Source organism: Pseudogymnoascus destructans (genome assembly GCF_001641265.1).
Source record: "Pseudogymnoascus destructans isolate 20631-21 unplaced genomic scaffold scaffold_2, whole genome shotgun sequence".
Taxonomy (NCBI): domain Eukaryota; kingdom Fungi; phylum Ascomycota; class Leotiomycetes; order Thelebolales; family Thelebolaceae; genus Pseudogymnoascus; species Pseudogymnoascus destructans.
Window position 1 is genome coordinate 1,204,982 of NW_020167521.1, and position 25,135 is coordinate 1,230,116.

Consider the following 25,135-nt stretch of genomic DNA (forward strand, 5'->3'; position numbering starts at 1 on the left):
GAAGCTGCGACTGAGTTTGCTTGATAATCGTTCTTTCCATATAAAGGGGTTGAAACTCATGAGGAAGCTGCGACTGAGCTTTTGCTTGGTAATTGTTCCTTCTATATACAGAGCTGAAAATTAAAGACGTGTCAGTCAAATAAATAGCATTGTATGAGCTCATATTAGAGTAAATTCGAATATGACTATTCTACTAAAGCCCTAAGAGGTATCTAAAGTCCAATCCCCCCTACATATCTCCATCCCATCCATTCCTCCTTCCCTATACCAACTTTCACCCCCAACCTTTGCGGGAACGAGACAACAATCCAATGCCCAAACGCACAGCCTTATTAACATCGTAAAACATAAAAGTCAAATCAAATCGCCCGCTCGCTAGCTCGCTCACTATCAAATGATATCCAGTTCAATGCAAATAATGAACTTAAATCTCCTCGCACTCATTCTTGCGGCTCCCCGGCAGCTTCAACAACTGGCTCGACGGATTCGGTTTCTGGCACCACAGGCTCGGACTCGACTGATTCGGCCTCAACTGGTTCAGCGTCAACTGGTTCAACGTCAACTGGTTCAGCGTCAACTGGCTCAGCGTCAACTGTTTCGCCCTCAACGACAGGTTCGATAGACTCCACTGCTTCCTCTACGGCAGCGGAGAAAGGCGAACCCTCCTCAGCTAGATCGACCTGCTCATCTTCGACAACAGGCTCAGAGGCGCCCACTGCCTCCTCGAAAACTTCTGTAGAAGCAGAAGCCTCCTCGGTTGCCTCGACCTGAGAGGCAGAGCTAGATTCTTCAACTTCTTCGGGAATTGAAGAAGCTTGTTCCTCCTGTGCCGGCTCTGCCACTTCAACGACCGTTTCCTCCTCGTTTACTGACGCCGCTTCGACAGCTTGTTGTACCTCAACAGGAGCTGGGACAGGACCCTTAGCCTCCGCTTCCACAACCTCAATATACGCCGCCTCCTGCACAGGGACCTGAACAGGAACCGCCATTTTCTCCTCCACAACTTCAGCCTTAGCCACAACTTGCACCGGAGCCTGCTCTGGTGCGTATATTTCCTGCTGCTCAACCCTAGCCACCATCTGTACGACCGGCTGAACAACATCAGCAGCCACGCGGGCCGCAGCCGCCGCCTCAAACTTCTGCATCGCCATCTCCTGCATCTGGAAGCTGTTTACTGGCGGCGCTCCACCGGGCCTAAGAGCAAGTAACAGAACGACCAGACTCAGCAGGAAAATCATGACGTTCTTCTTGTCTTGCAGGAGCACTTTGGCAGCAGCCACAAGGAGCGTGATGAAGGATTCGTCCTGCTGATGGCGGGCAGTGGGACGTCTGCTCGAGGGCCTTTCGTGTTGCGGGTGAGGATCGTGTTGTGGATGAGGATCGTGTTGTGGATGAGGATCGTGTTGCGGGTGGGGAACTCGCTCCGGTGTTTGAGATGCCTGTTCACCATATATTTCCCTCAACCGCATCGCATCTCTTTCACTCCTCGCAATGTCGGCAAAGTCGACATGGCTTTCCTCCTCTGGGGCTTTAATCTTAACAGAAGGCACTGGCTCCTCCATAATACTATGGTGAACCTCCTCAAAATGTCCCTCGTCGGGGGTCTGATGCGCCATGACCGTTTCGGTCAACTCATTGATCTCTTTCGCGGCAGTAGCCTCAACCCACGGCGTAATCTCCACATCCACCCTCTCCATCTCCCTCCAACACGCCGCCCACGCACCAGCGCCCATAAGTCCATTCGACGCAAACAGCTTAACCTTGAAACTCTTCTTTTGCCGCCCTGGCATCGAATCGTACTTCCCGAAGCGAACATCACGGCAGCAGATGTCGCACCACAGAGACTTGGTAGACACTTCCGAGTCCAGGTCCTCGGAATCAGAGGAGTCGGATGCGGAGAGCTCGCTGTCGGAGAAGGATGTCGATGGTCCGACGTAGTGTCCGCAGGCGAGGATCTTGGCGCGGGGGCGCATGGGCAGCTCGAGTGCAGCACAGAGTCTCTCCTCGAGAGTCTCGTATGAATCTTGGGGATGGGGTAGTAGGACGCCTCGTTCGAACACAGTATCGCCGAGTTTGTCTTGTAGCAGCTTCCAGCTCTCTCGTACAGCTAGAAGGTCTTTTGATAGCACATCTGGTGGCGCTGTGTCCATTATCTGGGCATGTTGCCAATATAATGGGAGGACAGTGACGTGTAATAGAACTAAGGGATGCTCTTCCTTTGCTTTGAATTTGGTGGGGGTTCTGTGCTTCGTGAGTGATGACTGATGTCTGTTTGGCGTGGATATGCGCGAGCTGTTTACCCTCTTACGCGACGTCGGTGAGCCGGAAAAGACTGAGGGCGTCGGGCTGGACATCTGCATTGCCCGTACTGAGCTTGGGGTCCGGAAAGGAGGGCGGTTGAGGACTTTGCTGGGCGTGTGAGGTGAAGTTACGGACGAGAAAGATAGCGGCTCTGGTAGCATAGAGTAGGCGTTTGAGGCCATGCTGGGAATCCGAGATATTGTTTCAGGTATGTTGTTCATTTCATTGCCCAGCTCCTCCTCCTGTTCATCATGCCGCATGGATCTATTTTCTGTTTGTGCGGCTTTGTTGTCAGACTTTGTAAGCTGGTACCGCCTCTCTTCGTCTGTGTTTTGTTCATCACTAGAATTGAGACTCCCACCGGAGCTTCTCCTGCCGTGGCTGAAAACGTCATCTTCATGGTGTGAGCTAGCGGAGCCATCGTAGGGGTCGTCATGAATGTCTTCGTTGTATGAATTTTCCTGGTCGCCCTCATAGCTCATCTCGGTTCCCTCTCCATATGTTAAATTCGATCGTTCAGTATAACAGTTGTCCGATCCATCGACGCCGCTGTAGCTCAGGTCGTTAATGGCAGAGCCAGCATGTTTGTCATATGCATCTTGCTCGATGCTCGTAATAATTGCTCGTGCAGCGGCATGGATGACTGCTTCCGTATGCTCGTCCTGTTCGGTCTTCTCGTGGACTTCGTCATGGTGTATAACTGTCTGGTCGGAGAGGTTCCTCTTTGGGGATGCGTGCAGGTCTGTCGAATCAGTGAGACAGGAGCCATCGACATGGATTCCAAAGTCGTCGTAGGAAGGTGTAGGCTTTGCCATTGCTGATGGTTACAGCAAAATTGCTGGTGGAACAACCGTTGGAATACGAGTCTTTGAGGGTGTAGCAACCCCACTTGTAGATGGCAGATACAATATGGAGCTGGCGAGAAGATTTCAAGATATCGCAATCGTATATAATCGTGTATTCGTGCCAAAAGGAGAAAATGTTGTGATCAGAGATTCTATAAATGTGGCCTCTATATCGACGTAGATTGCATCCAGAGATGGGGGACATTTGTTGACATGCGACGGGATGGCACAGCAACCAAAATTGTCTGTGCACCGCATTGGACTGCCACCATGTTCTGGTTGGGTTCTCTATAGGTCCCCATTTCCAAAAAATGCCTATGAGCCTCTAAACAGAGATATCATTTTGAAGTTCGGAATTCGTGAATAATAAGCGTTTAACTGAGGAGATATGTTCACACAACTTCTATGACTACAATAAGGGGCATTTATTGCCTTATCTAAGCCTGTGCCTTGTGTCCTACGAGTGCTTTTCTACTCGTCATTTGCCATAAATGGTTGCGGTCTAGAAGTCCCGTCCACCAGGGGAATAGTAAATTTAAGATAAACTAAGGCAGGAGAGGCCCTATAAGCATCCAGAACAGATCACGTTCTTCCCAGGGGTTTTTGCGATATTTCTCTACAGTTTGTATTTCTGTTTCTGTCCTTGAAAATCATTCCTGGCTCCTAACCTACCCCTCACCTCATCAGTGCTCAGTTTCTGAGCCTCACATATTCAAGGTATGCAAAATTCCCCTGCTGTTCTTTTATAGTAGAGACGGTCGAACTTACACTTTGCGGTAATAGCTAACAAGCAACCCATACAGATGGGAGGAGACAATGGCGAACAGGTGCCCACACCTGAGAACATAACCATGATGCAAGCTTTCGAGTGGTACGTCCCCGACGACAAGAAGCACTGGAAGCGAATATAGTCCCGGTTGCCCCAGCTGAAGGCTTTTGGCATTGACAAGTTGTCAATGCCAAAAGCCTTCAGCACCTTGGATCCGGGCGGGGTCCAAGGCGTCCTCTCCGAGTGGAAATGGCTACGACATCTACGACCTGTATGCCTCGGCGAGTTCGATCAGAAGGGAGCCAAAAGCACAAAGTGGGGCACAAAAGAAGAGCTACTGTCCCTGACGGCTAAGCCAAGAAGTAGGGGCTGGTATTTATTGGGATGTGGTGCTTAACCATAAGGCAGCCGCCGATCATAAGGAAATGTGTCGCGCTGAGGAGGTTGATAACGCGGACCGCACCCAAAAGGTCTGAGAACCCTACGAAATTGACGCATGGGTTGGGTTCGATTTACCTGCCCGTGGCGAAAAGTATAGCGCCCAGAAGTATCATTGGTATCACTTTAGCGGAATTGATTATGACGCGAAAACGAAGAAGACGGCCATTTACAAGATTCTCGGCGACGACACTTGGGCGGAGAGCGTCGATGATGAGAAAGGAAACTATGACTACCTAATGTTCGCTGACCTCGACTACGACCACCCAGAAGTGAGACAAGGTGTGATAAACTGGGGGAAGTGGTTGAGCAAGGAAGTTGATATCTCCGGTATTCGCTTCGATGCTGTGAAGCACTTCAGTAAAGACTTTCTACTGGAGTTTAATATAAAGATGGACGAGGCTAGGGGGGATGGTTGGTTTTTTGTGGGGGAGTTCTGGAAGGGCGGCTTGGATGATATGAGTGAATATCTTACTATGTATGGGCACGAAATTCTCGCTGTTTCATGCGCCCCTCGTACACAATTTCTTGGAGATGAGCAAGACTCTAGAAGCCGATCTGAGAAAAGTGTTCGATGGATCATTGGTTCAAAAGGAGCCAATCAACGCTGTGGTAAGTACTCCCAATCACCACTATGACAAAACAAACAGCTACTTACTCGAGTAGACGCTTGTGATGAATCACGACACTCGACCTTATTAAGCCTTAGAAGCCGCCATCGAGCCAGTCTTAAGCCCTTGCGTACTCATCTTTCTTCGATACGACGGGTACACTTCCGTCTTCTGGGGCGATCTCTACGGCATGGACCCGGTTGGGGACAAGCAAAACATTTCCGCCGCCATCCTGCGGGGGGGCTCTATCGGCATAGGTTGGGTACGATATGGTACATTGGATAGGCGGTTCGGCTGCGCGACGGTCCTCAGCAATGCGGGGCCCGGTAAGAAGCGGATGCATGTTGGAGGATACATGCAGGCGATGTCTGTGCTTGGATGGTCAGACAGAAAAGTGGTCATTGAGGATGACGACTGTAGCAACTTTGTTTGCCCGGGTACCAGTGTTAGCGTCTGGGTCAACAAAGATGCCGAAGGACGAGACAGGTTCCGCGAGTTTGAAGAATGTCTATGAAAACCGAAGGAATCAAGGCACGAGGTATTCGGTACCGTACTTGTGCAATACTCAGCGATGAGGCTTCCCAAGGACAGGGGTGTGATGTTGGTCCCGGTTGTGCAAACCCGTTTAATAGGCCCGTAGTTGAGGAATGAGCGCTATTTTCAATCATCGGGCTTACCCTCCCTCGCACATCTCTCCTAGTCTCCGCCAGCTATAGCAGGGTTCATGGCTTGATATCTGAGACAAACAATCCTCCCAACTGTCATCATCCACTACTATCCACTATCACAGTCAAGCAGCGGCTAGAGTACTAGCTAGTCGCCCGTGAAGGTCACTGTCAATCATCGAAGACGCCTCGCTGATCGGATCCCAAGGAGCATAGGGAGTTTGTTCGGCAGTTACAGCATCATGACCATGGCGAACAAACGTCGCCTGGCCCACTAGGAGGGGGTGTCCATTTTGGGACGTGGCTGCATCCCTCATCTCATATAATGATCCTGGGGGGGCATAGCACATTATGCGCTGCATTATTTAAAAGGCCGTGGATTTGGTTGGAGGAGGCTGACCCCGCCAACATTCAGATGGATGGGATCTTCGGGACGATGAAGGTACAGATAGAAGTGTACAGTACTTCTTTCGGACCTCTCTGAGTATCCGAAGCCTCACCTTGTTGTGGTAGGAGTCGTGGCGCTGAGTTGAGGAAGTTTTAGTGGACCGGGTGTTTTCAAGACGTGGCCTCGAGACAATGTATTTAAGCTTGTCCCCGTAGTCCCCTGGCGCTTATGGGGGGGGAACTTGTCGTGCCCACTGATCCCCACTTGGAGCTCAGCGTTAGTTCTCCCCGCTCTGCCCCCGTCTATCCGCCCGCCGCCCACAACAAAGTAACCCTACCACACTGTGGCTTTCTAATATACCAATCTACCCCATTCTACCATGCACTGCACCAACACAGCTCCAGATAGCTGCTGACTTCACAATCGCTCTTGCTTGGGACAAGCGATTTATCCCAGCCTTTGCAGGCTTTCCTTCCACCTTCCGCCAGCTTCGACACGGACAGCCGCCGGATCTGTCGTGTCAGCATAACATGACCATAGAAACGTGCAACTGGAGATGAGATGCGACTCTGCCCCGCTCACGCTCAGCCCTGCAAGTTTATCCAGCTCTCCCTGGTTCCTGATGAAGAATGAGCTTGTGGTCGGCTGGCAGAGGCGCCGCTAAGATGTCGACCGTGGTGCTCCCAACCCCGAAGCAGATTCGATTCGTGAATAACGAGGGTCGCCCACCGGCGAAGAGGAGGAGGGTCGATGCCGCGTATGTTGCCTTCACTTGGTCTTGTTTATTCGCCTTCTTACATCGTACAACCCTCGACATCTTTCGTGCTTTGGAAAGGAACTGTGCTAATGTATATGTTACACGTAGATGCCAGACGTGTCGCAAGCGAAAGATACGATGCGACGGAAAGCGTCCGGAATGCTCGACGTGCAAAGAAAACCGGCATGTGTGCATGGGGTATGAGGCTCCATCGAACTCGGGTGCAGGAAAGAACTCGGATACCAAAAACTTTGCTGCCGACGACGCCGACGAGGACGACGAGGACAACATACACGAAGACATCAGGCCGAAGATTCCTTCCCCCACCTCCCGGCGAGCTGATACGAAGCTTCATAGAGTCCTCTCTGAGGAACATAGGATTTCCGAGGAATCGACTGGCTATGGCGACCAGTCACCAGGTGCCGCTGGTGACAATACAGCATACACTGACGATGGCCAAAGTTCCCAGACCCTGAATCGCCGAGTCCCATATTTCCGTTGGTTCGGCCCAACGGCCATCGTGCGGGGATTTAAACAGATGGTAGTGTCTGTTAGTCATCCTGGCCGTAAAATAGGTCCTACATCGCTGTCGTCTGGTTAGTACTTTGTCCATCATCAGGCTCGTATATACTAATCATAGTAGCATCACCACTATCAAACTCCTATAGCCCTGGAGGAGACCAAATTTTTTCAAATCCACGTCGCTCATCAATGTCGATTGGAGAGCCACGGAACGATCTTGGGCTGCCATTATATGATATTAGCAATTCAGAGCCAGTTCCATCATTGATAAAGCACCTCGTCAAGATCTTTTTCGTACATCTCGGATGCAACTTTCCATTTCTACGCAAAGATAAGGTGCTACGAATGATGGATGACAAGCACTTGGCGCCAATACTCGTTGATGCGATTTGCTCTCTATCTGCACGGTTCTCAGAAGACCCTCAACTAATTGGCTCTTTTGGCCCAAAACGCCTCAAGTCGGAATACGGCCAAGCATTTGCGCAGCGTGCTAAGGCCGTCGTCACAGACACCTTCCTATGCCCAACAGTGGAAGCTCTGCAAGCCTGTCTACTTCTCGCATACGAGGCTTTTGGAGACAACAAGGATAGCGCCTTGTGGATGTACACCGGATGTGCGATACGTATGGCATCTGACCTTGGACTAGAAAAACTAGATGGGATCCGCATCCAAGGTGGCCGACTGCCTAATTATTCTCCAATCCACAATGACTTCAATCAGCGCCAGTCTGATGGTCACCCAGGCGCAGATATCGAGCAAAAGGCATCAGAGCAGGAACGCATTGACACTCTTTGGGCCATTTTTACACTTGATAGGTTCATCTCGTCCGGATTAGGAAGACCAGCCACGATGCGGAGGGAAGACTTTGAGCTAGGCCTACCTGTCATTACGATGCTGCCGAAGAGCAACTGGCCCGCACCTCTACCAGCTCTAATCCAGATTATACACCTCTACGGTAGAGTATCAGATCTTTTGAATGGCATCAAAGGAACTGAGGACATGACAGAAGGGAAATTACAAGGCCTCGAAGACATATCGATGGAGGTGACGGCTTGGCAAGCATCACTGGGTAAAAAACTCGCGTTCAATTTGGGAAATTTTTCACATTATGACAAGGCCGGCGAAGGAACCAACTTTATCCTACTTCACTTCTGGTACCATACACTCATCATGGTTGTGTACTGCCCTCAGCTATGGAGCAGTGCAATCGCCCAACTACTACCCAATGACAACCGCAAGTTAAGTATGTCATCGGCTAAAACCATAGCGGACATCCTGGCATTCGCATTTACGAACGAGTCAAAGTGCTTCGTCGGGAACCCCTTTACGAGCCAGCCCATGTACTTTGCCGCTTCTGCATTCCTCATGGAAACGAACATCCAAAAGGCGTCATCGCCTACTTCTAGAGAAGGAACTCCACATAAGGATACGAAGGCCTCCAGCAAAGCATCTGTAAATGTTAATATAAAATGCGAACCTTCGCACCACAATACGAAACAGACCAAAGTGAAGGCTCAATCCAACCCTAGTCAGGATTACCTATGTTGTTATAAAGCCCTTCAGCAACTGGAAACATACTGGGCCGGAACAAAATACATATTGACTGCCCTTGACCAGAAAGCTATAGGCATTGCAGACCCAGAGGCCTTCACATCAGAGGAAATGGAAAGCACAAAGGTTCGTCCAGGTACCGTACACGATTGGAAACGAACTCTTCCGCCTCCGTTTGCACAACCGTCTCCTAGCATGAAATCTATGGCTCCGAAGATGTCCCCAAAGACCGAAGGATCTGCGTCGCCCACTGTGGATGGAGGGACAAATCAGCCTATCTGGTGGGCATTGACAGGAACGACGAACTCTCCCAACTCGAATGTAACTTTGATGTTTCCGCAGGCACCTGGCGACACTGCATCGCCAGCTCCGCCACCCGCAACAGGACAGACCCAACATAAGTTTTATGATCCTATTCGCCCAAGCGTCCCGGAATCCACGAGACCAACGAATATAACAGTTACGTATCCGCCATACAATATTGGCTATTCTCCGCAGCAGCCGCAGCAGCATATACCAATGCAGCAAAGCATGGTACCACCATCACAAAGGTATAACACGATCGACGATAGTCACAGGGACGCTGCAATGCTCATTGAGCTAAAGCAGTCGCCTAATCCCTATGGAAGAAGCATGGCTCCCAACCCCTACGACACAATGAGCAGCCAGCCTTCGACGGGGCCCTCGCAGCACTTGGCGCACGGGCTGTACGATGGCCCTGTGCGGTACGATTATGGGGCGGCCTTCGGCCCCATCACGGAGATGCCCTACCAGGGCTGGGGCGTAACTGGCTACTATGGTCTGGACATGGAGGGCGTTACACTGGGGTCGGGCGATATGACCTTCACGACGCGGGATGTCGATTTGAGCAATATGGATACCGATTTTTCGCAGATTCTGGAACATGTGCAGTATCTGCCAAACACAGACTTCAACGTGGGCGGTGATGTAGGGCACTATAGGGGTAACGGGGAGTAAGGGGAGTAATGGGAGTAATTGGGGGTAATGAGGAATAATGGGTAGGCGGGAGGCGCTCGAGGGAGAAAGGGGATGGGCTGGTCTGTGTAATCTGGGGGATAACCACCAATGCGTTTGTGTGTGGGTGAGGTGGGTGGACATCTGACTACGATTATGACTGATATGAAACACGGCTTCGCCGCAATATGTTTTTTATTTTCATTTCATATGTAGATACCCTTTTTCCATGTCGTACTCTCTCAATATTTAAACATTTTCTATGAAGAATATCATGCTCTTAGTTAATGTGTTGTTTCTCTTCAAAATGAGAACGGTTCGCGGGGTCCAGAGATCCGTTTTAGGTTTAGTGCCACGTTGAGGGGGACAGGAAGGAACGACGCATATCTGGGGACGTCGATTCTAGAACAGGGGCAAATTAAAGAGTAGTGATCTAAGGGCAATATAACTCGATTAAGTCTCAACTAAATATAAGATTCTATTATAATGCCACGTAGAGTTCAGGCTAAATAATCTCACGTTTTAATTTACAAGCAAGTATGTAAACAAGCCCCAAAAAGGTTAGCGTTATGTTGGCTAATTTCATATGTATTCATACTTTTTGCACCCTACTGTCGATGGGAGTCTCTTCCTCGTCCTGTGTATTTAGCTAATCCCCAAAGCGAAAAGGCGCCCCGATTACGTATAACAACCATCCAAAGAAAGCTAGCAGATCTCATACAATATACCTATATGTATCCAGGCCTCGTAGCAGCCCCCAAAATGAGCGGGCCATACCCCAGCACCCCAGCACCCCGCCCCCCCTACAGCGGCCACAGCCTTCAAGCCACCCCTCCACTGTCCGCATCTACTTCGCCGCAGTCCTCCACCAGCTCCATGGCGTGCCGAGCCCGAGACCGCGCGCATTGCCGCCGCCTGGAAGCTGGGACGCGGGTCGGAGCTCCTGTCGTACGACCAGTAGACGTTCCGCGACCTGTTCGGCAGCGAGGCGGGGATGTTGCTCTTCACCGACGAGCGGGACGAGGACCTAGCGGGGGCGAGGACAAGGGCTCGGCGTGGTGCGCCGATGGCGAGGAGGACCCATATGAGAACCACCGGCTGGGAAACCGGACTGTGGCTAATTCTCCTGTTGTAGTTGTGCTCATAGAGTTCTTGTTCTTGGCGACGGTCTATTTTGCTGTCATTGCCTTTCGAGATTACAATCCCGAGCATAGAATGGCTATTTCTAGACACCTATACACAACATCTTTGCTGTAATGGTACTTGTAAGGAGTGTAATTATTAAGCCTAGCCTGCCCGCTTTACCATTTCTAGCCAGACTGAAAAGAAATTGAAATAGAGAACATAGGATATTACAAATGCCAACGCAGCCATAAAAGAGTTGGTTGTCAGGATCCTAGAGCGCCCCCCCCCCCTTTTTTTGCATAGTCCCTGCATTTTCTTCCCCCTTCTATCCTAACTCCAAAAGACCCCCAAGAACATGTTTCCAAAAATTCCCTAAAACAAAAAACAAAAGAAACCCGCGAGGACAGACAAGGTCAAGCGTTGCTGACCCCCTCACTCTATATTCACCTCCTTCCTTCTTCCATCTCTCAACCCCCCAGGATCAATCAAGCAAAAGATCTTCAACAGGCGACAAAACAGCGCGCCAGCCCCTGTCCCTCTCATCCACCCCGCATCTCAGTCTAGCGCTTCCTCCTCATCCCCCCTCCTCTCCTATTCACCCCCCTCCTACTTCTCACAGCCCTCGGCGCCTCTCTCCTCCCTGCAGTCCTAACAGCTGATCTAGCCCCCGCTGCCTCCCTCGCCGCAGCCCTCTGCTGCTCCGCCGCCTCCAACGCAGCCTCTCTCTCAGCCTCCCTAGCCGCCGCCCTGGCCTCCCTCTCCGCCTTTTCAGCAGCCCGCTTTTCCGCACTCGCTCTCCACACACAACTCTTACAGTTTTGTGTAATCAAATGCCTTGGGTGCGTGGGACAGAGGAGACAGATCGTTTGGTGGGTGGTACAGTAGGTGAGGCCCCGGGTGGTGGGGTAGGGGGTGATGGTACAGCTTCTTCCGCTGCTGCTGTTGGGGTGGGAGGAGCCGGGGCAGACTTGTTTGTTAGAACCAGTGGGGAGTTTGGGTTTGTGCCCCTTTTCGGGGGGCGGTGGAGGGGTGGGCATGGTGCTTGGTTTGTTGTGTGTGTTGTGGTGATTTTGGGTGTGCTGCTGTGGTGGTGATTGGGATTGTTTTGGTGTGATTTTGAGTGCGCTGTAGCAATTGGGATCAGGATTGTGAGGCTTGATAGTTCTGGAGTAGAAAAGAAAAAGAAGATGGGAATCGAGAGGAATTTATACTCCCCCCCGAACACTACCATGGACCGCTCAGGAGCTCTAGCCCCTGAAGCCGTCGCAGTGCGAGAGACATTCGTGAACAGTTCCCTGTAACCCCCCAAGTCTGCGACATGAACAGTTTCCATGTTCTCGAAAACCATTGTTGGTTTTGGTGAAGTAAGTCGCACCATGAGCTTGCTTCGGCGAGTAGTGGCGCGTCGGAGGTGATGGGGGGGATGAGACGCCTTTATTGTCCAAAACATCTTTGTTCCCCCTCCACCTCCGTGGCGACCTCGATTGGGAACTTGGTCGGGGCGACAAATATACTTCTTTGATGACCGTGGGGAGAGAGGAATTGATGGTAGTTGTTTGCTTCAAGGACGAGGGGTGCTATCTGCATAGTGTTCGTTTCTCAGCCGCGGGGCGCCGTCTGCGTTGTACTTGTCGCGGTTATCTTCCGCTTTCAGGTTCTCAGTGTTAAATTTGTAGTCCGAGGCTGTGCAGGTAATACTGTTCGCAGTCTGAGACTCGATATCGAAGTTGAAAGAATTCCGTAGCTGTGGGTGTTAGAACGTCCATTGAGTCGAGGATTGAACCGGGTCTCTATCGACAAAGGCACTGTGGCTGGGCGTCGTGTCTGAGACTCGATTTCGATTCTAGAATAATTCATAAGGCTATTCACCCCCTCACTGCCTCCAGGCCAGCCCGAGGCTCTATCAACAAAGGCAGGCGTAGTGGCTACAGCGCTGTCCTAGACTCCATCAAATCCAAAAGAACCACCATATAAACACCACAGCCACAACCCCCCGATACACCCCAGAACCGACGGCGAAGTCCATAGAAATACAAGTTCACATACCACCGAAGAAAGGTTAAACATAAGGGTGGAAACATATACACCCGCACGCTACTCTGCCGCTGCTAGTCTTCTCATTACAAAAATCGTATCCTGTTCTTCCCATCTCTCATCCATTCAGCCAGCCTGCCAGCCAGTCGATCCTATCCCCCCCAAAATACTCCCCGCAAAATGCCTATCCAACGCCCTCGCTATCTATCTATATACAGCCATTAAATCACCCTCTCTCCCTCTCACCTCATCAACCCCCCCTTCAAAAAAAAAAACTCAAATTACCTAGCACCCCTCCTCCCCCGGTAATAATCATAATCCCCCCTCCCATCCGCCGCATCCGCATCCTCCTGCGGCAACCCGCCATACCCCTGCGGCCCTCCCCCCAAGAACCCCGGCGGGACAGCCACGCTCACAGGCACACTATCCGGCATCCCCGCCGCGGCCCTGACCAGACTCTCTCTCGTCTGACTCCCGCTTCCCCGTCTGCGATCATTGTTGCGGAAAGCTGGGTGGATGGGCGCGCTATACGGACTTTCGTGTCCTCCTGATGAGAACGGCGGCGGCGGGCTCGAAGTATTATACCTTGAATCCCCCCCCAGAGGGGTCGGGCTATACTGACTCGGCACCCCCGGCACCGGCGGCGCCGGACTCCCCGCCCTCGAACTCCCCGGCGACGACGCAGTATAGCGATACGTATCCGCAGTCCCCAGGCGGTCATACGGATTCGGGGTCCTCGTAAAGATATCCCCTGCGCCATGGTCATCCCCGAACTCAGCACGATTCTTGTAGAACGAGAAGTCGAGCTGGGATTCGGGGACGACTTCGAAGCCGGGGATGATGTTTTGTTGCAACTTGCCGGGCGGACCCCCAGCGTCACCATGGGGGGATTTCATGGTAGACAGGGTGAAGGTGTCGCTGTAGCCGCTGACGGAGGCGATGTCGTGGGCGTCGGGGTTGTTGGAGTTGGAGAGGCGGCCGCTGTAGATGGATGCTAGGATGCTCTGGGCGCGCGCGTGCACCATCGGGGTTGTGAGGGGTTTGTACAGAGCCGGGTGACCGAAGCGGGAGGCGAGGCGGTCGGTCTTGCGCGAGTTCTTGAGCGGGGCGGCGGCGGTGTCGTCGCCGTGGCGGCCGACGGCGCGGAGGGAGTAGTAGTGCGTCTTCTTGTCGAAGGTGCGCGCGCAGTAGATCTTGAAGGCGATCATGAGGAAGGGGAGGGGGACGACGGCGAAGGCTTGGATGTGTGTGTGGTCGCCTTGGACCCAGACGGCGAGGAAGACGACGAGGTTGGCGAGGATGGAGGCGAAGACCATGCGGTTGAAGAGGACGCGCCAGAACATGCCGCCGGATTCGGTTTTGGTCACGAAGATGTAGAGGAGGAGGTATTTCTTCAGGTAGACGTCGATTGTGAAGTAGAGGGCTGCGGCTGGGAGTACCAGGGGCTGGATCGTCGCAAAGGTGAGAGTCACGGTTGAGTAGAAGAGGAAGTAGTTGTAGTAGGCAGCATAGTCAAAGGCCGGTGGTGCAGTAAGCTCGATGAGCTCGCGTGGAGTGGGGCTGGAGAACTTGCGCACGCATGAGCTCCAGAACAGCGTCCAGAGCTGGGCGAGGTCGATGGCGGCACCGAGGTTGCGCTGTAGCAGCCAGGTCACCCAAAAGGGCGAGATGATGCAGAGCGAGGTGAAGAGGACGCGCGCAATGTCCTCCTCCTGGATGACCTTCCACGCGTCCTGGCCTTTACCCGTCTTCTCAACCACCGCGCTGACGAATGTCCAGACCGTGCTGAACCCCGAGAAGATGATGAGGTTGTTGAACACGAAGAACGTGTACAGCTTTCCCGTGACGTTGCGCTCGCGGGCGGACTTGGTGCGGTCGCCCGCGCGCATCGATAGCCGGCGGAAGATGATGGGTAGGATGAGGTAGATGAGCGAGGTCACGGCTGGGGAAGCTACACCCTGCACGATGGACCAGATGGTCGTGTTTGCCGCCAGGGAGGCTTGGAAATTCTTCCACACGCGGCCCAGGTTCGCCAAGTTGACGAGGAAGATGGATATCATGGCGTTGGGCCCGATCCACAGGAGAGTCAAGAGGGTAACCCACAAGTTGTTGACAATACGTCTCCAGCGCCTCGTCTTCTGATCTAGGTGCATGTTCTGCCAAATAATGTCATCAGGGCGGGGCGCAAGCACAATCGTCGTGCCATGGGGGTGCTTCTTGCGAGCCGCATACGCAATGGTGTGCGCCTCTCCGATGTCCTCGTAACTGGCAAAACCGTAAGGCATAGCGTTCCTCTTATCAACCCTCAGCCTCACGTCCTTGATCTCCATCTCCAGGTCGCGGATGCGGCCCGTGAGATACTCAATCGCATCGACCTTCTGCCCCTTTGCATACGAGCCGTACGATGGGTCCTTCTTCGAGGGCGCGCACGTCGGCCGCACGGGAGGCAGCTGATCCGGGTTCTTCAGGTACTTGGCGAGATGCTTCTCGAGCTTGCGAACGGTGCCCTCATGCTGCGCGATCAGGTCGGGCAGATCCTTGACGTTGCGGGCAATAGCCGTGCGCGAGAACGACGACGTCGGCACCACCTCGTCAATAAGTCGGCCAATACCCTCGTCCGTGCAATACGGCTTCGGGATATCGTTGATCATCAGCGTTCGCGCGTGCAAACTAGCTAGGTACTGCGGGCTATCATAGTACTGTCTGCGCAGCTGCACGATCTTGCGGTAGTTGAACCACAGGAAGCCTGATACCACTATGTTGAAGAGGTAGGCGCACACAACCTGTGCCCAGGTGGGCGAGCCAGACGTGCTGAGCGGGGTCAGCTTCTCGAAGAAGGATGTGCCAGTGCCTTTGCGCAGGTTGATTGGGATGAGGATCGCACAACCGATGACAGAGATGCTGAGGAAGATGTTGCGGCACATGCGGGTGAAGCGCAGGAAGACAGCAGCGTCGAGGCCCATGTGTTTGATCAGGTCCTGCTCTTGTGTCTTTATCACCGGCCCCAGCCATGCCAGAATGCCCTTTCCCATCGGCGGGGGTGCATGCGCTTCATCCGCATGTTTAAGCTTCGGGGCGTAGACGACGGAGTTATAGGGTCGCAGGAGGGAGAAGGCGACGGCGATGAGGACTGTGAAGCCGATGGAGGTGCCAAAGGACGCCCATATCGAGTTTTGTTGGAACTGTGCCCGCGGTTAGCAGCTGGGCTATAAAAAATAGGGTCCATGTCTTGGGGCTTCCTTACATTAGAGCTGAACGGCATTTTCAAGAGCAAGAGCAGTTCGTCCGAGCCCTCTGACCGCCGCAGAAGCTCCTCAAACGCCATGCTCATGGTAACGAGTGTATGTGTGGCCAGAGGCCTTGCCTGAGGGTCGTGGTTCGAGTCCTAGATATATCGGAGATTGCTGACTTGCCCGGAAGCAAAAGTTGTAAGCTGACGCTTTCTTCCTCTACTCTCTTCCTTCCTGCAGCGGGCGAAGTCGAGATGTGTTCGTGAATAATGGCAATGCAGGTGAATGGCGTAGCGCGTCAAGGGAAAGAAAAGTCGATTCGATCGTACAGTACAATTTTCGTAGGACGTCGGGTGATGCGGGTGGCGGCAACACCAGCGCGTATCTGAAGGCTCACTACTCTGATTGGATTCATGCACTATCGAGGGGGACGGATGGATATATTAAGAAGCTAGAGGAAGCGACAGTGAGGGTTGAGGAGGAGGAAGATGAGGAAGAGGAGAAAGATATGTAGAGGTCGGAGTGGTATAAAAATACAAATGGAGGAGAGGACAGGATTTCCCCTCTGGGAAGATGGGGGCTGGGGGGACGCACAAAAGGTACCACTCACAAACCAAACCCACAACACAAAGGTACCACAGCAGCCTGCCATAGCAGTAGAGGTACATTTGTATCCCCATCCCCATCCCATCCACCCATATAAACTTTTTTACGCAGCGGGCAGTTTTAGGTTGTGGGATGGTACCTAGGATAGGCATGATAGGGTGGTCCAGTGCGAGGTACTGTCCCCGATCGCCATTGGCGAGAATCTATTGTTAGAAAGAACGGCGGCCAGTCTTCTAGAATCGGCGGCGCCGTGGTCGGTGGTCCACAGTACAGTTGAGTCGCGCCAAGTCGATTAATTGTCCGTAGGCAGCTAAAATATATAGATTTCCATATAGCATTAGTACAAACTGTAACAGTAATGCGTGCCTTGTCTTTCTTTAATCCAGGCCTTCTAACCCCTTAACGGTGTCATCCTCTAGTAAAGCCCTGTTTCATCTATGTTATATATATCTTCCTCTTTGAAATCTCCTACTAGCGTTTGAATTGCCTTCGTCTCGTCTTCTGCTCTTGTAAGAACTCAACCTGCTTCGCCATGTCTAATGTGGTTTTTGATCTAATGCTGTTCAACCTATACTAAACAGTGTTGCCCGAGTAGTACTCGCCGTGAGTAGTACTCGGTGAGTCCCCGAGTACTACTGTACTCGGGTGATATTTTTGAGTACTCGGGGACTTGCCGAGTACTACTCTGAATACTCTGAATACTGCCAAGCCCTTGGCAATGAGGGGTAACTGGGCGTAGAATAGAATAGATAATTGAAGCTTTCTTCCACTTGAGCGTTCCGTATTACTTCCTGACTGTGAAAATGAGTGGCTCTTCTCTGTCGCCAGTGCCGGCTGAGTATCAGTCTGATGCTTTAGAGCTGCCGCCCCTTATTCCGATGCCGCATATGCCTCTAAGAGTTCAATTACCTGATTCTATATCAATCCTCTTTTCGAAAGGGCCATTCTACCGTACTTTATTAGATACAATACCTGCTAGAATCCAATACCAATGCCTTCAAACTGATTGTAGCTATATGCCGAGCCAGCTACTAAAGAGCCAGACGACGAGTAATCTTTGGAAGCATCTTAAGAAGATGCACCCATCTGTGCATGCAGAATACCAGAAGCTATCCTCCTCAATTAGAAGCTCGTTAACGCCGTCTGCTTCTGCTTCTGCTTCTGCTTTTTTCCAGCCCCGCTAAGCACCCAGTAACGCACCCAGTAACGCTCGTAGAAATATAGAGAGCTTGTACTCCCTTTTGTGGTATCAAATAACCTACCGCTACGCCTTGTGGAAAGCCACTCATTCTGGCAATTAGTTCATCATCTAAACCCTACGGTTTTGACAGTTAGTAGAACTACGATCGAACGGGATCTATATCGTCTATTCTGCTATCATAAAGCACGGCTTCAAGTAGAATTACAACAACATATTATAAGCGGTGGACGACTTGCAATAACGACAGATACTTGGTCCGCTCGAAACTATTCTGAGTACGCAGCAGTTACAGTACACTGGATAAATGATAATTGGCAAATGAGAAATACTATACTTGACGTTATTCACCTTTAGGTGCCAATCCACTCTGGCGAATACCTTGTCGAACAGATGATACATGTAACGGACGATTATAGTATTACACCTGCGATCTTTACAGTTACAAGAGATAATGCGTCTACGAATACAACTATGCTATTAGAATATGAGAAACTGGCATTGGCGCAACCTATTACCCTGAAACAACCATGGGATTTTACAGCGAAAGCAGGAGACGTACGCTGTATTGGGCATATTATCAACATTGCTATTCAAGCTACTTTAGCTTCCTTAAAGGCAACGCCTGACGAAAGGGTAGAGGCATACCGGCTTGAGGTTGGGGCTGCGCGAATACCAACTACTATTGAAAACGAAATCGTTACTGTTCTTGCCAAGCTCCGGCGTCATATATATGTATTTCGGAACCGCCGTGGATGGAAAGGTGCCTTGAAGAATCAGTGTAAAGCTGCAGGTATTAAAGTCCGTCAGTTGACACTTGATATGCCAGTCCGCTGGAGCTCAACTTATCAAATGATCGATATGGCTTTAAAGCTTCAGGTTCCGATTACAGCTTTTTGCGCATCACAGCAACTTGATATTAGTATGAGGGATATCGCTTTAACAGCAATAGATTGGGCTACCTTACATGATTTATTAAAGCTATTCTATATCTTTATCCGCCCAACTGAGAAGCTACAGGGCTCTTCTTATCCAACTCTTAACTATGCTGTTCCGCAGTATATGAGAATGATCAAGAAGCTTGAAGATATGAGAAGTGAGCTACCAGAACGAAGCCCGATTGCTAATGCTACTTCAATTACATTAAAGAAGCTTAATGATTACTATACTCTAGCTACGAATCAGCAACAGAGTCACTCTACGATTACTACAATTTGTGATCCTCGGTATAATTTCAACGTTTTCAATATCATATGGAAAGACAGTACACAATCGATCAAAAAGAACAGGGCAAAGGCACAGTGGCAGGACTGCTTCTACCGATATTCAGGCCGCGAGTCTGATATTCGAGCAGCAAACGTTATTAATAGTATCGAAGATGAGGATCTAGATCCAGAGCAGCAAGCTATGAGTATCGATATAGACTCAGAAGACGAGCTATACGTATCGCAAAGCCATCACGATACTGAGCCAGAATGGAAGCGATGGATGAAGGAGCCGACGGTTGGTAGGAACACAGATATTCTCAAATATTGGCAGAGTAAGCAATTCCAATATCCGTTGATTGCTTCTATAGCAAAGGACCACCTAGCTATTCCAGCTACCTCAGCGGACTCGGAACGAGTATTTAGTGTTGGTAGTGATATTATCACAAAGAAACGGAACAGATTATCACCGTCTACACTTTGATATCTACTTTGCTTACGGAATTGGGGTATTATATCACAAGGCAACGACGAGGACAGCGGCGACGATGCAGATAATGAGAGTTAGAATAGTAAATACAGTCAAATTCTATTTTATATGCGAGTACTACTCACGGTATTCGAGTACCGGTATTCGAATACCGGTACTCGAGCTTCAATTTTGAGTACTCTACTCGAGGATGCTCGAGTAGTACTCAGAGCGGTATTCGGGCAACACTGTGGGCGGATATGAGACGCTCATCTCGGAGGGGCTGGATGGAGTAAAGTTGTCGGATCTACTGCTTACTGTGTGTTTAGAGTGTTATGATGGAACGTGTCAATCGGGGAGTATAAACAGACAAGCAAAAAATAGAAGTTATTAACAATCCCAGGGACTCCTAGAGTGGAGGGACAATGGAAACTCCCCCAATCCCCCCAATCCCCCCAACCCCCCCCATCCTTTCTCCCTTCCCATCTTCCCACGCCACCAACTCACTCACTCCTCCCCTTAGCCCTCGTACTCCTCCTCGTCCCCTCCACCGTCTCCTTCCCCCCCTTTCCCCCACTACCCCCATTCGCCTCCCCCTTCGCTGGATTCCCCCTCCCCCTCTTCTCCCCCTCCCCATGCTCCTTCTCCGCCTTCCTCTTCCGATCCGCCTCACCACCTAGCGTCCCATCTTCCCCCTTCCCCCCAGCAGCAGCAGCAGCAGGGACAGCCGTCGAAGTCGCAGCCGCATCCTGCTCCCTCGCCGCGCGCACCGGCGCCTCGCCCGCTGCCTCAGCCGCTACTGTGGCAGCTGGTCCCGTCTCGGCCAACTTCTCCGCCTCGCCCGTCTCCGCCTCAGCAGCTGGTCCGCCCTCCGCCTTCTTCGAACCCGCAGTCTTCTCCGGCGTCCCCATCTTAGAAGGCTCCGGTTCCTTCGTCCCCTCCCCTTCGTCCTCCTTCCCAGCAGCAGCTTCCTCCCCTACAACACCTCCAGCATCCCCATTAACCGCACCGATCTCCTTCTCCCCCCCCTCTTCCTCATCCTCCACCTCCTCCTCGATAGCATCAACCTTCCCCTCCGGCTCCAGCAACCCAATCTCCCTCCCCTCCTCGACCTCCTCGACGACGCCGCCGCTGGGGACCCCGAGGTGGCCTTCCCGCTTCTCGACGTAGCCTTCTTCTTCGCCGAGGGGGCCGGCAAGGACTTCGTGCCGCTCGACGAAGCGGTCACCGTCTGTGGCGTAGGTGGTGGTTTCGGAGCGGACTTGGGTTACGACGCCGGGGGCTGAGGCGAGGTGGGTGGCGGCCCATTGGACGTTGTCTGGGGGGGTTGTTAGTTGTGGGGTTGGGGGTTTGATGGGATGGCCCGGGGGGGGGGTTTGTGATGGGGGCGTGCAGATCTGGGGGAGGAGAGGGGGGGGGAGGTGTGAGCAAGGTGAGAATGCAGCGGGTAATGGCATAAAGCCCATCACGCACTTCTCCTCTCCACCGGCGCGCTCACACGACCAACCTCCCGATTGAGCCTCGAGAACGACCAATTGGCACCTCCCCAGCACCCAATCCATGCGCTTCAAACGCCACGACCGAGTATAAAACGGAGAATATCACAAAGAAAGAATAGAAAACTCACTCTCAGTCCCATTGCTGACCTGCTGCTGCTGATTCGATTCAGACATCTTGATAGATATGACGTAATACAGTCCCTTATAACCTCCAGTGATTCTCAACAAAGCAATTGATAATTCGCCTTAAAACGGTAGAGCTTTCTCGTTTGAACTGCTCTGGTTTTGGAGATGTGCAAGGTTGTTCAATTGACCGTGTGTGTGTGTGGTCCGTTTGTGATGGGATATGTAGAGAGAAGAGAGAGTGGTGGGGTTGGGGATGGATGGGTGTGTGTGCGATTGTGAGAACAGAGGGTGCGAGTGCGGGGTGTGACGTCAGGGTCTGACACGCTGGTTGTAGTTGCCCAGAACCAATAGGTGGGCGTGTGGTCCGATTGCCGTGCCAGACACGATCACGGCGATTCCTGATGCGGAAGGGGATCAGCCTCCCCCCATTCCAACAGCGCCTTGTCTTTTTTAGCCACAAGCGCCTCTATAGCATGAACTATTAAGTGATAGTTATGCTAGACGGTATTATGTTGTCTGTAAAAGGGCCTTGGCTAGGTCCTGTTAACAACTAGATGTAACGCTGACTTCTAAACGATAGAAGGCACAGAGGTTCTCTTGCGTAAAGGTTTACTTATCAGAGGAGGCAGGGGATCAGACACAAAGGCTTCAATTAACACGTTACTAGTATATAACAAATACTGTATTGAGTTGAGCACGAAGCTCCTATCTAAGGAAATACTATCTACTTATATAGTGGCGTCGTGCCTAGTGGACTCCTGGGAACTCACTCGAGTCCTCAGAGTCCTGGACTCTTAGGATTCTTCTCATCATCCTGCGAGTCCGTCACGTGCCTAGTGGACTCCTGGGAACTCACTCGAGTCCTCGGAGTCCTGGACTCTTAGGACTCTTCTCATCATCCTGCGAGTCCGTCACGTGATACTTTCGGAACTACTATTCCCCGATGCCCCTCCAGGTACCAGGGCCGGTCTCATGCGACCTCCCTCCTTCCTGTCCTGTAGTTGGCCAGCCTTCTTGTTCCGTCGTAACACTAGACTATATGGTGCCACTGTTCTATAGAGTAGTGTTTACAAGAGGTATGTCCCCCTGTTAACCCCCTTATTCGAGTTTACTAACTATCTACTCTCTATCTAGGTTATAGAAGGTCATGAGACCGTGCTTTGAGTCTATGGCGACCCTGTGTATAGGGCTGCCTTTAGAACAGTTTGTCTATAGACGCATCCATAAGCGACACTTCCTTAGCATTAAGGAAAGAGCCTAGTTTCATACTGACATTCAGTTTGCTATCAAACTCAAGAGCAAACTTAGAAATCTCCTCCTCAAACCTACAAGTCACTATACATATTTTGGCTTGTCACACCAACAACAAGAGCAATACTACTCAACGATTGCTACAACCCTCTATGATTCATTACACGTCTCCTTAGTTACTGGGCTGATATGACCACATAGCATATCTCTACAACCCTCTATGATTCATTACATGACATCACTCCTTAGTTACTGGGCTAATACTACACATGACATATCTCTATTAACTAGAGGCCTAGGAACATGAACGATAGCTCCAAAAGCTTCAACCGTCTATGATTCATTACACATCATCGCTCCTTAGTTACCTACAAGATTGGTTAAGTTATGACATAATCTGTCTATAGGGGTACTCTGACCTTGGACCTCCTTTCACTTCCTATAGGCTAGGAACCTAGGAGATGGTTCTATGGGATTCTCTTATGTCGACTACAGTTACCAAGCCTGGTTAGTCATGGAAAGTCTTGGAAAATGAGAGAACTACACTCCTTTAGCATAAATAGGATTGCCCTTTTGTTACGACGGAACAAGAAGGCTGGCCAACTACAGGACAGGAAGGAGGGAGGTCGCATGAGACCGGCCCTGGTACCTGGAGGGGCAGCGGGGAATAGTAGTTCCGAAAGTATCACGTGACGGACTCGCAGGATGATGAGAAGAGTCCTAAGAGTCCAGGACTCCGAGGACTCGAGTGAGTTCCCAGGAGTCCACTAGGCACGTGATGGACTCGCAGGATGATGAGAAGAGTCCTAAGAGTCCAGGACTCCGAGGACTCAAGTGAGTTCCCAAGAGTCCACTAGGCACGACGCCACTATATAAGTAGATAGTATTTCCTTAGATAGGAGCTTCGTGCTCAACTCAATACAGTATTTGTTATATACTAGTAACGTGTTACTTGAAGCCTTTGTGTCTGATCCCCTGCCTCCTCTGATAAGTAAACCTTTACGCAAGAGAACCTCTGTGTCTTCTATCGTTTAGAAGTCAGCGTTACACCTTTCCTTAAGAAAGGGCAAGCAGACAATACAGTAAATCGACTATCACATACTTCCACGTCTTTTCCAAGCTTCCAAGCATTGATCTTGTTACTCCTTGTTTCTGAAAAGTCAGTGAGGTGCTAACTGTCATACTGACATTCGTTGCACTCAGTTTGCTATCAAACTCAAGAGCAAACTTAGAAATCTCCTCCTCAAACCTACAAGTCACCATACATATCTTGGCTTATCACACCAACAACAGAAGCAATACTACTCAACGATTGCTGCAAACTCTTCTACTACATCTGTTTATGCTACATACATCACGGCATATCATTTGGACACTCATTGAACAAGTTATTAAGAAAATCTCCTCCTTAAGGGGGTGGGTCAATACTACCACATGGCATATCTCTACCAACTAGAGGCCTAGGAACATGAACGATAGCTCTAGAAGCTTCTACAACCCTCTATGATTCATTACACGTCATCGCTCCTTAGTTACCCACAAGATTGGTTAAGTTATGACATAATTTGTCTATAGGTACTCTGACCTTGGACCTCCTTTTCACTTCCTATAGGCTAGGAACCCAAGAGATGGTTCTATGGGATTCTCTTACGTTCACTACATGATTAGCAAGCTAGTTGTGGGTCGCACTTGATTTCTAATACATTTACCAAGCCTGGTTAGTCATGGAAAGTCATGGAAAATGAGAGAACTACACTCCTTTGGCATAAATAGGATTGCCCTTTCCTTAAGAAAGGGCAAGCAGGCAATACAGTAAATCGACTAGCACATACTTCTACGTCTTTTCCAAGCTTCCAAGCATTGATCTTGTTATTCTCTGTTTTTGAAAAGTCAGTGAGGTGCTAACCTCTGGCTTACCCCTGAGTTCTCAGATTCAACATTTGTTGCAACTTGTCTAAACCACTTCACTACATCATACACCTGATTGCTGCATTGTGGAATAGTCTAAGCTACAACCCTTTGGCTCTGTTTCCTAAGACAGTGTGTTGTCTTAGTAAATTCATCCCTTCCTTGGGTGGCTAGATTCTCATATCTGGTGCACCCAACATTACACGACAGTGCCTTTCAAGTTCAAACGATGGCACTGAACATGGATATCTTGACGAGGGCCCTGATTGTGGCCCTCAAATCTCCGACTGGAGGAAAGACTTCAGTGGAAGTTACTGAGAAAACTGGCCTGTCAACCTGACAGGTCAACCGCATATATACTCGCGCAATTGAGCGTGGGTTTGACCCCAACCATATGCCACTCACCTTACGAGATGAGTGGTTACAGGACGCTCCCCAGTCTGGCCGCCCGACAAAATAAACAGCTGAAGCAACAGAGGGAGTTGTCGCAAAGGTGCGAACCGACCGTTACGGAAGGGAAAAAACTTGGTTGCTGATATCGCGGGGGAACTTAGCTTGCAAGGTATCGACATCTCCTCCACGACAATATGGAGGGTTTAAAGGACTGCTGGCTTCTGGAAAACAAAACCGACGAGGAAGCCTGGGTTGACGAAGAAGATGAG

At 50.8% G+C, this 25,135-nt stretch overlaps 8 protein-coding genes across 8 annotated transcripts; 2 read left to right on the forward strand and 6 right to left on the reverse strand.

Annotated features, from left to right (window-relative positions):
• Positions 1-144: 144 nt before the first annotated feature.
• Positions 145-3,307, reverse strand: VC83_01020 (uncharacterized protein). The gene has a single exon (XM_024464705.1). The coding sequence runs from the start codon at positions 3,114-3,116 to the stop codon at positions 441-443; it is 2,676 nt and encodes an 891-aa protein (XP_024327790.1). The 5' UTR covers positions 3,117-3,307; the 3' UTR covers positions 145-440.
• A 1,847-nt stretch (positions 3,308-5,154) lies between these two features.
• Positions 5,155-5,478, forward strand: VC83_01021 (uncharacterized protein; the record flags this gene model as incomplete). Its single annotated transcript, XM_024464706.1, has 1 exon — positions 5,155-5,478. One exon carries the CDS (start codon positions 5,155-5,157, stop codon positions 5,476-5,478), a length of 324 nt encoding a protein of 107 aa, XP_024327791.1.
• Positions 5,479-6,257: 779 nt separating this feature from the next.
• VC83_01022 (uncharacterized protein) lies at positions 6,258-10,287 on the forward strand. Its single transcript, XM_024464707.1, has 3 exons — positions 6,258-6,774; positions 6,883-7,370; positions 7,418-10,287. Exons 1-3 carry the CDS (start codon positions 6,647-6,649, stop codon positions 9,823-9,825), a joined length of 3,024 nt encoding a protein of 1,007 aa, XP_024327792.1. The 5' UTR covers positions 6,258-6,646; the 3' UTR covers positions 9,826-10,287.
• Positions 10,288-10,414: 127 nt separating this feature from the next.
• VC83_01023 (uncharacterized protein) lies at positions 10,415-11,167 on the reverse strand (the record flags this gene model as incomplete). Its single annotated transcript, XM_024464708.1, has 2 exons — positions 10,600-11,167; positions 10,415-10,459 (listed from the first exon to the last, which is right to left on the reverse strand). The coding sequence occupies exons 1-2, from the start codon at positions 11,032-11,034 to the stop codon at positions 10,415-10,417; spliced, it is 480 nt and encodes a 159-aa protein (XP_024327793.1). The 5' UTR covers positions 11,035-11,167.
• Positions 11,168-11,502: 335 nt separating this feature from the next.
• On the reverse strand, positions 11,503-12,278 carry VC83_01024 (uncharacterized protein; the record flags this gene model as incomplete). The annotated part of the gene is made up of 2 exons (XM_024464709.1): positions 11,558-12,278; positions 11,503-11,507 (listed from the first exon to the last, which is right to left on the reverse strand). The coding sequence occupies exons 1-2, from the start codon at positions 11,982-11,984 to the stop codon at positions 11,503-11,505; spliced, it is 432 nt and encodes a 143-aa protein (XP_024327786.1). The 5' UTR covers positions 11,985-12,278.
• A 230-nt stretch (positions 12,279-12,508) lies between these two features.
• On the reverse strand, positions 12,509-13,014 carry VC83_01025 (uncharacterized protein; the record flags this gene model as incomplete). Its single annotated transcript, XM_024464710.1, has 2 exons — positions 12,509-12,691; positions 12,994-13,014. The coding sequence occupies 2 exons, from the start codon at positions 13,012-13,014 to the stop codon at positions 12,509-12,511; spliced, it is 204 nt and encodes a 67-aa protein (XP_024327787.1).
• A 248-nt stretch (positions 13,015-13,262) lies between these two features.
• VC83_01026 (uncharacterized protein) lies at positions 13,263-17,182 on the reverse strand (the record flags this gene model as incomplete). The annotated part of the gene is made up of 2 exons (XM_024464711.1): positions 16,226-17,182; positions 13,263-16,163 (listed from the first exon to the last, which is right to left on the reverse strand). The coding sequence occupies exons 1-2, from the start codon at positions 16,310-16,312 to the stop codon at positions 13,263-13,265; spliced, it is 2,988 nt and encodes a 995-aa protein (XP_024327788.1). The 5' UTR covers positions 16,313-17,182.
• Positions 17,183-20,192: 3,010 nt separating this feature from the next.
• VC83_01027 (uncharacterized protein) lies at positions 20,193-21,554 on the reverse strand (the record flags this gene model as incomplete). Its single annotated transcript, XM_024464712.1, has 2 exons — positions 21,317-21,554; positions 20,193-21,007 (listed from the first exon to the last, which is right to left on the reverse strand). Exons 1-2 carry the CDS (start codon positions 21,360-21,362, stop codon positions 20,193-20,195), a joined length of 861 nt encoding a protein of 286 aa, XP_024327789.1. The 5' UTR covers positions 21,363-21,554.
• Between the last annotated feature and the right edge of the window lie 3,581 nt (positions 21,555-25,135).

What these genes read in the sequence shown, in the direction of transcription:
- VC83_01020 (XM_024464705.1), bottom strand. Translation starts at nt 3,116, where the DNA reads ATGGCAAAGCCTACACCTTCCTACGACGACTTTGGAATCCATGTCGAT.
- VC83_01022 (XM_024464707.1), top strand. Translation starts at nt 6,647, where the DNA reads ATGAGCTTGTGGTCGGCTGGCAGAGGCGCCGCTAAGATGTCGACCGTG. An exon ending in AGGAGGAGGGTCGATGCCGC is followed by an intron (nt 6,775 to 6,882) that starts GTATGTTGCCTT and finishes TGTTACACGTAG; the next exon opens with ATGCCAGACGTGTCGCAAGC. An exon ending in TCCTACATCGCTGTCGTCTG is followed by an intron (nt 7,371 to 7,417) that starts GTTAGTACTTTG and finishes TAATCATAGTAG; the next exon opens with CATCACCACTATCAAACTCC.